Genomic DNA, 14,963 nt, shown 5'->3' with positions numbered 1-14,963 from the left:
TTCATTGTTGTTGATTTTTTATGAATTGTGCTTTTGATGTTATATTGAAGAATTCTTCACCAAGGCCCTAGGTTCTAAAGATTTTCTCCTATGTTTTCTTCTAAAATTTTGTATAATTTTACATTTAAATTATTTAAATTTAAATGTAAACCACATTTAAACCACATTCTCTAAATTTAAATCTATGATCCGTTTTGAGTTAGTTTTTCTACAAGGTATGAGGTTTATTTTTTTTTTTGCTTATGGATATCCAATTTTTCCAGCACTACTTTTTTAAAGACTATTCTTCCTCTATTGAATTGCTTTTGCACTTTTGTCAGAAATCAGTTGGGACTCGTGTAAAGGCTATTTCTAAGTTCTCTATTCTGTCCCATTGGTCTACATTTCTATCCCTCTGCCAATATGACAGTCTTGATTATTGCCGCTATACAATAAGTCTTAAAATTATGTATGTACACTTTCTTCTTCAGAATGTTTTAGCTATTCTAGTTCCTTTGCCTTTCCACATATATTTTAGAATAATCATGTTTATATCTGCAATAAAATCTTGCTGCAATTTTGATAGGAATTGTGTTAACTTGTGTATCAACTTGGAGAGAATTGACATATTTACAATGTTGAGTATCTCTTCATTTATTTATATCATCATTGGTTTTTCTTTCTTCAGTGTTTTATAGTTTTAGCATATAATTATGTATCTGTCTTATTAGATTTGCATCTGTTTCTTTTTTATGAGTTATTGCAAATGATATTGGGTTTTTAATTTCAGTTTCCAAATGTTCAAGGAAGTCCAGTTGACTTTTGTATGTAGATCTTATGTCCTGCAACCTTGTTGGGTTTACTCATTAGTTCTAGGAGTTTTTATATAGCTTCCTTGGATTTTCTATGGAGACAATCATGTCGTATGACCATAGAGATAGTTTTATTTTTTCCTTGTACATATTTTATTTCCTTTTTGTGCCTTACGTTGCTAGCCAGAACTTTCAGAACTATGTTCTGAAAGAGTGGGGAGAGAGGTCATCCTTCCTTTGTTCCAAATCTTGAGAAACCATTTAGTTTTTTACCATTAAGTATGATGTTAGCTGTTGGTTTTTTGTAGATGCTCTGTATGAAGTTGAGGAAGTTTCCCTCCATTCTTAGTTTTCAGAATTTTTTTTTATCGTGACTGGGTATTGAATTTTGTTAATTTTTTTGCATCAATTAATATAATCATGTGATATTTCTTTTTTGTCCTGTTAATATGGTGGATTACATGGATTGAACTTTGAATATTGAAGTAGACTTGCATCCCTGCCGTAATACCACGTGGTCATGGTGTACAATTCTTTTCATGTGTTGCTGAGTTCTATTTGCTAATATTTTAAGAATTTTCGCTTCTATATTCATGAGAGTTATTGGTCTATAGTTTTCTCTTTTTGTACTGTCTTTTGTATGATTTCAGTATCAGGGTAATCCTAGCGTCATAATGAATTGGGAAGTGTTCCATTTTCTGAAAGAAACTGTAGAATTGGTATTAACTTTCTAAACGTTTGGTATAATTTGCTAGTGTAACCATCTAAGCCTAGACTTTTCAGGAGTTTTAAATTACAAATTAAATTTCCTTTATAGTTATAAGGCTTTTCAAATATCTCATATATCTATTTCACGAATGAGTTGAGGTAGTTTTTATATTTTGAGCAATTGGGCACTTCCACTAAATTGTCAAATTTATGTGCATAGAGTTGTTCCTAATGTTCAGTCATTATCTTTTTGATGTCTGCATGTCCTATAGTGATTTCTCCTGTTTTCAATGCTAATATTGATAACTTTCGTTTTCTCACTTTTTTTTCCTGTTTCAGATGTTTGTCCGTTTTATTGAGCTTCTCAAAGAACCAGTTTCTTGTTTCATTGATTTTTCTCTATTGCTTTTGTTTTCAATTTCATTAATTTCTGTTCTTGTTTTTATTATTTTCTTCCTTCTCCTTCTTTTGGGCTTCTTTTAATCCTATTTGTAGTTGGTTTCTTGATTTGGAAGCTTCGGTTACTGACTTGAGGCTTTTCATCTTTGCTGATGTGAGCTTTTAGTGCTGTAAATCTCACTTTTAGCACTGTTTTGTCGTGTCCCACATGTTTTGACGCGTATTTTCATTTGTTTCCCTTGAAACTTCCTCTTCGATACATTATTTAGAAATATGTTGTTTAGTTTCCAAGTGTTGAGGTATTTTCCTATTATATTTCTGTTACTGATTTCTAGTTTGATTCCAGTTTCATCAGAAAGCCCATGATTTCAGTTCATTTAAATGAGTTGAGGTGTGTTTTATGATCCGAGATATGGTCTTAGTGTATGTTTCATGAGCATTTGAAAAAATGTGTATTCTGCTGTTGTTGAATGGAGTATTCTATCAATATAAATTGGATCTAGTTGGTTGCTGGTATAGTTGAGTTATTCTATACCCTTGTTGATTTTCTGTTTAGCTATCCCATCAATTGTTGAGAGGAGGATGTTGAAGTAATTGTGAATTTACCTCTTTATCTTTGTAGTTCCATCATTTTTTGCATCATGTATTTTGCAACTCTGTTGTTTGGTGCATACATTCACATTTAGGATTACTATGTCTTCTAGGTGGATTGACCTTTTTCATCAATATATAATGTTTCTGGGATACATGAGGCCCAAAGAAAACCCAGGGAAGTCACCACCTTGGTGTACATTGGGTCCTGCCATGCCTAGCTGGTCTGTCTTTTTCTCTCCAACATTCAAATTCTTGTGTTTGTTTCAGATATAATTTTTAGGATGTTTAGTTTTTCTTGGTGAGGGGACTATAGAAAAGTCCTCATCCTCCATTTACCTAGAAATAGAAGTTTTATATTTTTAAAGTGACTTTTACATGCTTATTTAAGTAGACATCAAACAATTGTAATTGTGATGAAACACCCCAGAAATAAATACAAACAACTAGATTTATTTGCTGCTTTTCTATAACTGATTCTCTGTAATCAGCCAAAATTAGTGCTGATGAGATGGTTTCTAGCTTATGTGTGTTGATCTTAGCAGTACTTTGTTGTTCAAACTAAATTGAAAGAAGCCAAGTAATGTGACAATTCATAAGGACTCAATTATATGGCTTCTTCCTCTTTTCTGAAAAATAGTTTTCACAAACAAAGACAAAAATTTGGGCTCAGATGGTATCCTGGTGACACTGTGTTAGATTATGGATACCTTTATATTAGACTCATACGTCATTTAACTTACTAATTTCCTGTTATGGTGTCAGGGGTTTTTTTCTCAGTGACCCCAACTGCAAATATTACATTGGGGATTAGGATTAAGGATTAAGTCATCAACTCAAAAGCCTGGAAGTATTAAGGTATTGAAGCAATATAAAATAAAATGTAGTAGTAGATTCCACAATATTTCTAGTTAAGGTAGTATTCTGTCCAACTAGAACTGTTCCCATAGCACTGTATTCTTTTTATTATTGTTGTTGTTGTTCTTATTACTATTAGTTTCAGATGTACAAAACAACATAATGATTAGACATTTACACACCTCACAAAGTGCCAACCCCAGCAAGTCTACTACCCATCTGACATCGTATATAGCTATTACAGTACCATTCACTAAATTCCCTATGCTGTACTTTACATCCTGTGAATATATATATATATATTTTTTTTTAAATTATAGTTGACATTCAGTGTTATTTAATATTAGTTTCAGGTGTACAGCACAGTGATTAGGCATTTATATAATTTATAATGTGATCCCCCCAGTAAGTCTAGTACCCATCTGACACCATACATAGTTTTTGCAACATTATTGACTTGTATTCCCCACACTGTATTGCACATCCCTGTGACTATTCTGTGACTACCAATCTGTGCTTCCTAATCCCTCACCTTTGTCACCCATCTCCCAACCCCTTCCCATCTAGCAACCATCAGTTTGTCCTCTGTATTTATGAGTCTATTTCTGTTTTGTGTGTTCATTTATTCTGTTCTTTAGATTCCACATGTAAGTGAGATCATATGGTATTTGTCTTTCTCAGTCTGACTTATTTCACTTAGCATAATATCCTGTACGTCCATCCATGTTGTTGCAAATGGTAAAATTTCGTTCTTTTTTATGGCAGAGTCATACTCCATTGTATAAATGCACCACAATTTCTTTATCCAACTATCTATTGATGGGCATTTTGGTTGTTTCTATATCTTGGTTATTGTGAATAGTGCTGCAGTAAACATAGGGGTGCATATATATTTTTTGAATTAATATTTTGGGTTTCTTTGGATAAATACCCAGGAGTGGAATTGTTGTGTCATAAGGTAGTTCAGATTTTAATTTTTTGAGGAATCTCCATACTGTTTTCCATAGTGGCTGCACCAATTTGCAATCCAACAGTGCACAAGGGTTCACTTTTCTCCACATCCTCTCCAGCACTTGTTGTTTGTATTTTTAATGTACATTATTTTTGCCATTTTTTTCTGTTGGGTAGCTTATCCCCTTGTCAATTTATAAGATCTCTTTATATATTCTATATATCAATCTTCTCTTTTACCCTGAATTGTAGATATTTTTCCAAATCTATTATTTCTTTCTTGATTTTTTATTCTATCTTTTTTATAGCATCTGGGTTTTCAGTCTTAGTTAAGATTTCTTTAAATAATAGCACAGGTAGTTTTTTAGATTTCTTTTTGCAAGATTTTTATTGTTTTGTTTTAAAGTCAAATCTCTTATCCAACTGGGATTTATTTTTATAAATGGTATAAGACTGTGTCCACTTTTCTTTCAAATGGATATTTGGTCATGCCAGCATCATTTATTAAATCCTTTCCCACTGCATTGAAATTATAGATTCTCTGTTCTCTTCTAGGAACTTGTCGATTCTTCTGGCAACATCATATTAATTTTATTACTTGGCATTATATTACATGCAGACACACACACACATACATACACACACAATGGTGAAGATACGGTTATGAGGCTGGGTGACTTTCACAATAGTAATTAAGAATGGAGTTGCTTCTCAGTGCTAACTTTCTAATCAAAATGGGATTTTATAAGGAGGCCAATTGATAACTATTCATTGATAACTACCCCTGATGCTTCCAGATTAATTTTGCCTTTGTAAAATATTGAAAAGGTGAATGTATACCATTTATTAAGAGCCAATTTTATGCCAGGTAGTATGTTATCTAGGGTATATAATTTTTCACACATCAACTTCATGAGGTTAGATTAGCTTTCTTTTACAGATGAGAAAATGGACACTTGTTCTAGAGGTTAAGTTAGTTGCCCAATATTATGTATGTAATTATTAGGTGGTAAAGGTAGGATTAAAATACTAATAACTAATGGCTCTTCCTAGTGTGACTAAATGAAATGTTTCGTGGAAAGTACTTTGAAACTTAAAGATGTATGCACACTGACATGGTGGTTATATCATAATCATCATTTCATCAATAACGTCTCTCAGTTTTATTTTAAAACAATGCAGTAGATAATACACATGTTAAAACACTGTTAAATATTTTGATGAAAGAACAATATTTATGTGTTCTTTCAAGATATGGTTTTGAATAAAATGTTAGGAATTATTTTTATTCTTTTAATTGGTTATTTTAAACTTTTTTTTTTAGAGCAGAAGAAAGTTAAAGTAAAAAAACCCAAACCTGAATTTCCTGTATATACACCTTTAGAAAGTGCATATATTCAGTCATATGATCATGGAGCTTCTATAGAAGAAATTGAGGAACAAGTGGATGATTGGCTGGAAAACAGGAACAGATCACAGAAAAAACAGGTAAAGAAACTTTTAAATGTGTCTTGTGTAAAATACATGGAGAAAAGTACATAAAATGCAGATATACAGCTGTATATCTCAATGAGTTCAGTGAACTATCATAAGTGAACGACATTCACCATTGTCAAGGTCAAGAAATAGAATATTGCCAGTGTCTAGAAGCTTCCCTCATGTTTCCTTCTGGTCGCTACTTTCCTTTTCTTCCAGAAAGATAATGATTAACCTGACTTCTATCTAACACCATAGATTAGTTTTACCTTCTGTTTGTAGTTTATAAATGGGATCGTCCTGTCTTTGCCCATTCAAGCTACTGTAACAAGAATACCAGGGGTGCCAGAAAATGTATACACATGACTTGTATTCATCTTTTGTTGTTGGTATATATTGAGTATTACAATTTTATTACAGTTTTTTCCGTTCTTAAAATGTGTATACATTTTTTTGGCACCCTCTGTGTAATGGACTGAGTGGCTTAAACAACAGACATTTATTTGTCACAGTTCTGAAGACAGGGAAGTCCGAGATCAAGGCACTGGCAGATTGGTGTCTGGTGAGGGCCTCTTCTTAATTCATAGATAGCAGTCTTCTTGCTGTATCCCTAACACGGCAGAAGAGGTGAGAGAGCTCTCTGGGGTCTCTTGTTTAAGGGCACTAATCCCATTCATGAGGGCCACACCCTCATGACCTAATCACCTCCCAAAGGCCCCACCTCCTAATATCACATTGAGGGTTAGGATTTCAACATATGGATTTCAGGGGGACACAAACCCTTAGTCCAGAACACATCCCATAGTACTCTTTTGCATCTGCTTGTCTCTTATTCAGTATTATATTTGTGAGACTTATCCACTATTGTGTGTAGCAGTGTTCATTGCTGTATAATAGTCCATTTAGAAATACGTATAGCACAATTTATTTTTATTGATGATTTGCATTGTTTCCAGTTTTTGGCTATAAGGAATAATTTTCCTGTGAACATTACTGTACTCATAGTACACTGTTTTTGGAGTAAAGTTGCAGGGTCAACTTCAGCAAATACTTCTAAAGAGTTTGGGGTTTTTTTTAATTCTTTGTATCAATTTATACTTCAGTAGCAGGATATGAAAATCCCGATTACCTTACATCCATGCCAACACTTGGTCAAATCTTTTATATTTTAACCATTCTGGTAGGTATATAGTGATATCTAATTATGTTTTCATTTACATATCCTTTGACGAATAAGATTGAACACTTTTTATGTTGATTGGATATTGATATTTTCCTATATTAAGTGCCTTTTCAAGCTTTTCCCCATTCGGTTGCCTGTGTTTTTCATACTGATTTGTAGAGTTCTTTATATATTTCAGAAATGAGTCTTGCTCATATTTCCTCCCACTCTGACTTGCCTTTTCACTCTCTTACTGGTGTCGTTTGATGACCAGAGTTACTATTTTTAATCATCAATCTTTTCCTTTCCTTTATTTGGTGTTTTTTGTGTTATGTTTAAGAAATATTTTCTTACCTGAAAGTCATAAAGATATTTCGAAATCCTACCAGAACCTGTAATATCCTACTTTTTACATTTCAGATCAGTAATCTGTGTTTGGTGAGAAGTAATGATCAAGTTTAATTTTTTTTTCCAAAAGTTTTCCAAACCAACTGGCCCAATTCCAATTAATGAAAAAAACTGCTCCCTACAGCTCTGCAAATGGCACCTAGATCATAAAACAAGTGTCTAGAACTGTGTGGGTCTGTTTCCAGACTTTCTACTTCGTTCCTCTAATCTGCTTGTCCCCCTTGTGCTGGCACCAGTCTTAATTATTGCAGCTTCGTAATACACATCTAGTACAGTCGTTTTCCAGCTTTTTTCTCTTTCTGTAAGATTGCCACTTGTCATTTTCCACAAATTATTCAGCTGAGATGTTCAACTGGGATTACATTGAATATATAGATCAATTTTGGAACAGTTGGCATCCATATAATTGACTGTACAACCCAGGAAAAAATCCATTCATTTAGATCTTCAAAAATATTTTTAATGTGTTCCAGTTTTTTGTGTGTACATACTGCACATTTTTTCTTGGATTTATTCCTGGGTGTTTAGTGTTTTAAATGACATTGTATATGACATTGTTTCTTAAATTTCAACTTTCTAACTGTATTTGGTATGTAGAAATGCATTTGATTTTTGTGTAATAACCTGTGTCCAGCAATTTTGCTAAGCTTTTTAAACTCTCATAGTTTCTCTAAATATTGTGGTTTTTTTTCTCTTTTGTGCTGAGGATTTCCAATACATGTAGACCAGGAGTGAAGATAAGTATCGTTGTTTCATTTCCAATCTCAAAAAAAACTTCATCATTAAATTTTTTTATTTTTATCATTAAAATTACTTATTAAATTTTTATCATTTTACTAGTAGATATGATGATATATGCAGTAGGCTTTTTATAGTATTTTTAATTGAGATACACTTCATATAACATAAAATTCACCACTTAAAAGTGCTCACTTCAGTGGTTTTAGTCTGTTCACTATTTTGTATACCATCACCACTATCTAATTTGATAACATTTCCATCACACCAAAAAAATGAATAGCCCTCTACCTGCTAGCAGTTAGCTCCAGTTCTCTGCTCTCTTCTTCCCTGGCAAACACTAATCTACTTTCTGTCTGTGGATTTGCCTATTCTAGACATTTCATGTAATTGGAATTGTACAATATGTGGCCTTTTGTGTTTGTCTTGGCATAATATTTTCAAGGTTCATCTGTGTTGTAGTATTTAACAATACCTCATTTCTTCTTATGACTGAATCATATTCCATTGTATGGATATATTGCATAGTATTTACCCACTCGTCAGCTAATGGACATTAGGTTTGATGCCACTTTGGGGCTGGGATAAATAAAGATGCTATGAACATTCACATATAAGTCCTTGTGGAGACATGTTTTGTGCTTTCTCTATATTGTTTTGATCACAGTGAACATCTTAATTTAGTGAACATCTTAATTTAGAACAGTCTAGTTAGGATTACTGCCAGTTTAGCTTGAATAATGTACAAAAACTTTTCACCATATAATCTGTTATTGTCATGGGTTAAATCTTTATATATTTTGTACCTGTCAACCTAGATTTATAATTATTGCTTTATGCAATTTTCTTTTTCCTTGTTTTGTATCAATTTCTTTTTTCTTTTTTTTTAATTTATTGGGGTGACAGTTGTTAGTAAAATTACATAGATTTCAGGTATACAATTCTGTATAACATCATCTATAAATCCCATTGTGTGTTCATCACCCAGAGTCAGTTCTCTTTCCATTACCATATATTTGATCCCCCTTACCCTCATCTCCCACCCCTCACCCTCCTTCTGGTAACCACTAAACTATTGTCTGTATCTATGAGTTTTTGTTTCTCATTTTTTTGTCTTGTTCTTTTGTTGTTTTTGGCTTATATACCACATATCAGTGAAATCATATGGTTCTCAGCTTTTTCTGTCTGACTTATTTCGCTAAGCATCATACTCTCAAGATCCATCCATGTTGTCACAAATGTTCCTATATCATCTTTTCTTAACCGCTGAATAGTATTCCATTGTACATATATACCACAACTTCTTTATCCATTCATCTATTGAAGGACATTTTGGTTGTTTCCATGTCTTGGCCACCATAAACAAAGCTGCAATGAACATTGGAGCACACGTGTCTTTATGTATAAATGTTTTCAGATTTTTTTGGGTAGATAACCCAAGAGAGGGATTGCTGGGTCATATGGTAATTCTTTTCATAATTTTTTGAGGAACCTCCACACTGCCTTCCATAGCGGCTGCACCAGTCTGCATTCTCACCAACAGTGTATGAGGGTTCCTTTTTCTCCACAGCCTCTCCAGCACTTGTTACTATTTGTCTTGTTGATGATAGCCATTCTGACTGGGGAGAGATGATATCTCATTGTGGTTTTTATTTCCATTTCTCTGATGATTAGTGATGTTGAGCATTTTTTCATATGTCTATTTGCCATTTGTATGTCCTCTTTGGAGAAATGTCTCTTCAGGTCCTCTGCCCATTTTTTAATTGGGTTGTTTGTTTTTTTGTTGTTGAGTTTCATGAGTTCCTTGTATATTTTGGATATTAGCCCCTTATCGGAGGCACTATTTGCAAAAATCTTCTCCCATTTAGTTGGTTGCCTGTTTATTTTGTCGATGGTTTCTTTTGCTGTGCAGAAGCTTTTAAGTTTCATATAGTCCCATTCGTTTATTTTAGTTTTTACTTCCATTGCCTTTGGAGTCAAATTCATAAAATGCTGTTTGAACCCAAGGTCCATAAGTTTAGTACTGATGTTTTCTTCTATGCAGTTTATTGTGTCAGGTCTTATGCTTAAGTCTTTGATCCATTTTGAATTACTTTTCGTACATGGTGACAGATAGCAATCCAGTTTCATTCTTTTGCATGTGGCTATCCAATTCTCACAGCACCATTTATTAAAGAGGCTGTCTTTTCTCCATTGTATGTTTTTTGCTTCTTTGTCAAAAATTATCTGTCCATATTTATGTGGTTTTATTTCAGGGTTCTCAATTCTATTCCATTGGTCTATGTGTCTGTTTTTCTGCCAATACCATGCTGTTTTGATTATTGTAGACTTGTAGTAGAAGCTAAAGCAATTTTCTTTTAATGATATAAAAAGGAAAAGGAATTAGAAACAAAAATACCTTTGTGCTGTTTTTCATATTTATGTGGTTACCTTTCTTGGGGTTTATGTCTTCATATGCCATTGAGTTGCTGTCTGTTGTCCCTTTATTTTATTCTGAAGGACTCCCTTTAGCACTTGTAGGGTTAGTTTGCTTGCAACACTCTCTCTCATTTTTTGTTTATCTGGGAGAGTCTTGATTTCTCCTTCATTTTTGAAGAATAGTTTTTCCCGATAAATAGTTTTTATTGACAGTTCTGTTCCCCCCTCCAGCAGTTTGAATATGTTATCCACTACTTTTTGGCCTCCATTGTTTGATTAGAAATCAGATGTTAATCTTATTGAGGATCCCTTGTAAATGATGAATGCTTCTCCTTTCCTGTCATCAAGATTCTCTCTTCATCTTTATCTTTTGATAGTTTGATTATGATGTATGTAGGCATGGATCTCTTTGGTTTATCCTGTTAGAGTTCATTATTCTTCAAATTTGAGAAGTTTTTGACCATTGTTCTTCAAATATTCTCTCTCCTCCCCCTCCTCCTCCCACTACCACCCCGCAGCCTCTTCCTTTTCTCCTTTATGTCACTTCCATTATGCATATGTTGATAAATTTGATGGTATCCCACAGGCCTGTGAGGCTTTGTTTATTTATCTTTATTATTATTTCTTTTTGTCCTCATACCAGATAATCTCAATGGATCTATCTTTGCCGATTCTTTCTTTTGCCCGTTCAAATCTGTAGAAACCCTATAGTGAAGTTTTCATTTGTTACTGTACCTTTCAACCTCAGAATTTCTATTGTGTTCATTTAATAATTTTTGTCTATTAATTGATATCAATAAGGTGACATGTTGTTCTCATACCTTCCTATAGTTCTTTAGACATGGTTTCCTTTAGCTTGTTGAACATATTTTAAATAGGTGATTTAAAGCTTTTGTCTAGAAAGTCTATTGTCTGGTTTTCCTCAGGCACAGTTTGTTTCTTTCTTTTTTCCTTTATATGGGTCATACTATATTGTTTTGTTGCAGGCCTTGTAGTTATCCAGTCTTCAACATACTGGATTTTGTGAATATTAAAATTGGCAACTCTGGATATCAGATTCTCTCCCCTTTCCAAGATTTGTTGTTATATTGGGTTTATTGTACTTGTTTGTTTAGTGACTTTTCTGAACTAATTCTATAAACTTTTTTTTTTTTTTGCCCAGTGTGGCCATTGAAGTCTCTTCCACTAGCTTAGTGAGCAGCTAATAACTGGACAGAGAGTTCCTTAAAGGCTGGGAGCCAAAAATTCTTCTAGACTTTGACATGGTCTTGGTATATGTGTTGGAGCTTCACTCCCACACTCAGACAGTTTACAACTCTACTGTATCCATTACTTCCTGCTTCCAAAGAGCCTCAAGGTCAGCAGCAGGTGAGAACATAGGTCCTTCTCAGATCTTTCCTGAGCATGCTCACAGCCCTGAGCTTGCACAGGGCCTAGATTTTCAGGAATGTCAGAGCATCTCATTCCTCAGCCTTTTTCCCAAGCTTTTTGGTCAATCTATTATTTGCCCAACTGCTTTCTGTCACCTCAAGCAGCAGTAGCTATGATATTCGCCTGGAAAAGTTTTTCAACAAATGCTCCCAGGAAAGCAGATTTTGGGACTAGGCCTGCTTTGAGTTACACTAAATAAAAGACAAGCCTTTTGAACCATCTTCCAGGAAGCTGCTGGGCCGGTCAGAACAACTAATTACAGTCCTTTGCAAATTAGTTCATTCTGCTGCCTTCATTATCAAGAACTTGCCTGTTGTTTTTACATATAATGATAAGCTAAGGAACAAGGAATAGGACTGGAGTAAGTTAAAGTACCACAAATATTGCTGTTCTTATCAAGACTCAGCTATTTTCTTGAATACACGTTACCTGTGGTGCTGCAAACCTTTGGTTAATTTCCAGAGTTTTAAAAAAGTTAATTCTGATAGATTTTGCCCATTTTCTGTTGCTTTTATGTGGAGGTAGAATGGTTGGAGTTCCTTACTTTGCCATTTGTATTGACATTACTCTAGGTTTTTAAAAAATCAAATCAATTTCTTTTCCTAGACTTGCTAAGAATTTTTATTTACTGAAGATGAATATTGTCGAGGCCCACACTAAGACACATCATAATTAAAATGTCAAAAGTTAAAGACAAAGAATGAATCTTAAAAGCAGCAAGAGAAAAGCAGTTAGTTACCTACAAGAGAGCTCCCGTAAGACTATGGGATTTCTCAACAAAAACTTTGTAGGCCAGAAGGTATTTGCACGAAATGCTAAAAGTAATGAAAAGCAAGGATCTACAACCAAGATTACTCTACGCAGCAAAGTTATAATTTAGAATGGAAAGACAGATAAAGAGCTTCACAGATAAGAAAAAGCTAAAGGAGTTCATCACCACCAAACCAGTATTATAAGGAATGTTAGAGGGACTTCTTTAAGATGGGGGGGGGGATCAAAAATATGAATAATAAAATGACAATAAATACATATCTATCAAGAATTACTTTAAATGTAAATGAATTAAATGCTCCGATCAAAAAATAGGGGGGGCTGAATGGATAAGAAAACAAAACCCTTACATATGCTGCATACAAGAGACTCATTTCAGATTGAAAGACACACGCAGAATGAAAGTAAAGAGATGGAAAACGATATTTCATTGAAATGCAAACACAGAAAGAAAATCTGGAGTGCCATACTTATTATACCAGATAAAATATACTTTAAAACAAAGGCTATAACATGAGGCAAAGAAGGACCTAGTAGTCCCACTTTTGGGTATTTATCTGAAGAAACTCAAAATGCTACTTCGAGGGGACATGTGCATCCATGTGTTGATTGCAGCCTTATTAACTGTAGCGAAGATGTGGAGGCAGACTGAGTGTTCCTGAATGGGTAAAGAGGAGGTGGTACATATACATGATGGAATATTACTCAGCCATAAAAAAGAATGAAATCTTGCCATCTGCAATATGGATGGACCTAGAGGGTATTTTGCTGAGTGTAGGAAATCAGAGAAAGACAAATGTCATATGATTTCACTTACAAGTGGAATCTAAAGAACAAAATAAACAAACAAAACAGAAACAAAGTCATAGATACAGAGAACATTTTGATGGTTGCCAGATGGGATGGGGGTTGAAGAGGTTGGTGAAAAAGGGAAAGGGATTAAGAAATACAAATTGGTAGTTACAAAATAGTCATGGGAATATAAAGTAAAACAGGAAATATAGTTAGTTATATGGCAATAACTATGTATAGTGCCAGGTGGGTACTAGACTAGTCAGGGCATCACTTCTTAAATTATATAAATGTCTAACCACTATGCTGTACACGTGAAATTAATATAAAATAATATCGAATGTCAACTGTTACTGAAAAATTAAGAAATGGGGCAAAAGGTGAAGGGGAATATGAGGTCCAAATTTCCAGGTATAAAACAAATAAGTCATGGGAATGTAATGTACAGCATAGGGAACATAGTGAATAATATTGTGATAACGTGGTATGGTTTCATATGGTTGCTGGACTTATTATGGTGATCACTTCTTTAAGTACGTCAATGTTGAATAACTACGGTGTACACCTGAAACTAATATTGTATTAGCTATATTTTAATAATCTTCAAAAAAAAAAAAAAATGTGGAAGGGAGAAGTTTTATTTCACTGTACAATATTTCCAGATTAAACAAAAAAGAAATGGGAAGAAAAATGAATATTGGCACATTTTACCAAATGCTTTTTTCTGTGTCATTGAATATGATTGTATGCTTTTCACCTTTATTTTGTTAATAAGATGAATTATACTGATTGTTTTTAAATAGTAAACCACCTTGTTTTCCTGGAATAAATCCATTTTATTTTATTTGATTTACTAGTATTTTGGTTAGGATATTTGTGTGTGTGTGTGTGTGTGTGTGTGTTTAGGAGAGAGATTTGGCTGCAGTTTTCTTTTCTTATAATATCCTTGTCAGGTTTGGTGTTAATCATATACAAATTGTTTCTTTTTTTTAATCTTTTTATTTTGGAATAATTTTTGATTCATGGGAAGTTGCAAAGAAAATACAGAAGACTTATATACTTGTCACCCAGCATTCTCTAATGGTTATATCTTATTTAGCTACAATACAATTTCAAAACCAAAAATTGACATTAGTACAATGGCTATGTATAGTTGTATGCCATTTTGTAATGTGTAGTTTTATGTCACAACCACTGCAATTAAGATACAGAACTATTCGAGATACAGAACACAAATATATCACTCATGCTTCTTTATATTCACACTCATCCCCATCCCACCATCCTTAACTTCTGACAACCAGTTAATTCTATCTGTATAGTTTTGCCATTTTGAAAATGTTATATAAATGGATCATTTACTTACTAAGTGACCTCTTGAGATTGACTTATTTTATGCCATTTTTTCCTTTCATTGAGGTATAATTGACATACACCATTATATTAGTGTTAGATGTACAACATAATGA

At 33.5% G+C, this 14,963-nt stretch overlaps 1 protein-coding gene across 2 annotated transcripts in view; it reads left to right on the top strand.

Annotated features, from left to right (window-relative positions):
- The window catches only part of DNAJC1 (DnaJ heat shock protein family (Hsp40) member C1), a 198,414-nt gene that overhangs the window by 98,144 nt on the left and 85,307 nt on the right, over positions 1-14,963 (top strand). For both annotated transcript variants that reach the window (XM_088789132.1, XM_019755999.3), the window contains one exon: positions 5,623-5,786. In XM_088789132.1, the coding sequence (XP_088645258.1) occupies positions 5,623-5,786 (164 nt within the window). The remainder of the gene's footprint in view (positions 1-5,622; positions 5,787-14,963) is intronic.

The sequence above is a fragment of the Rhinolophus sinicus genome, chromosome 1 (assembly GCF_057876585.1).
Source record: "Rhinolophus sinicus isolate RSI-liver-muscle chromosome 1, RSI-T2T, whole genome shotgun sequence".
In the NCBI taxonomy this organism is placed as follows: domain Eukaryota; kingdom Metazoa; phylum Chordata; class Mammalia; order Chiroptera; family Rhinolophidae; genus Rhinolophus; species Rhinolophus sinicus.
Note: the sequence above shows the minus strand (reverse complement) of the source record. Positions and strands in the feature narration are given on the sequence as shown.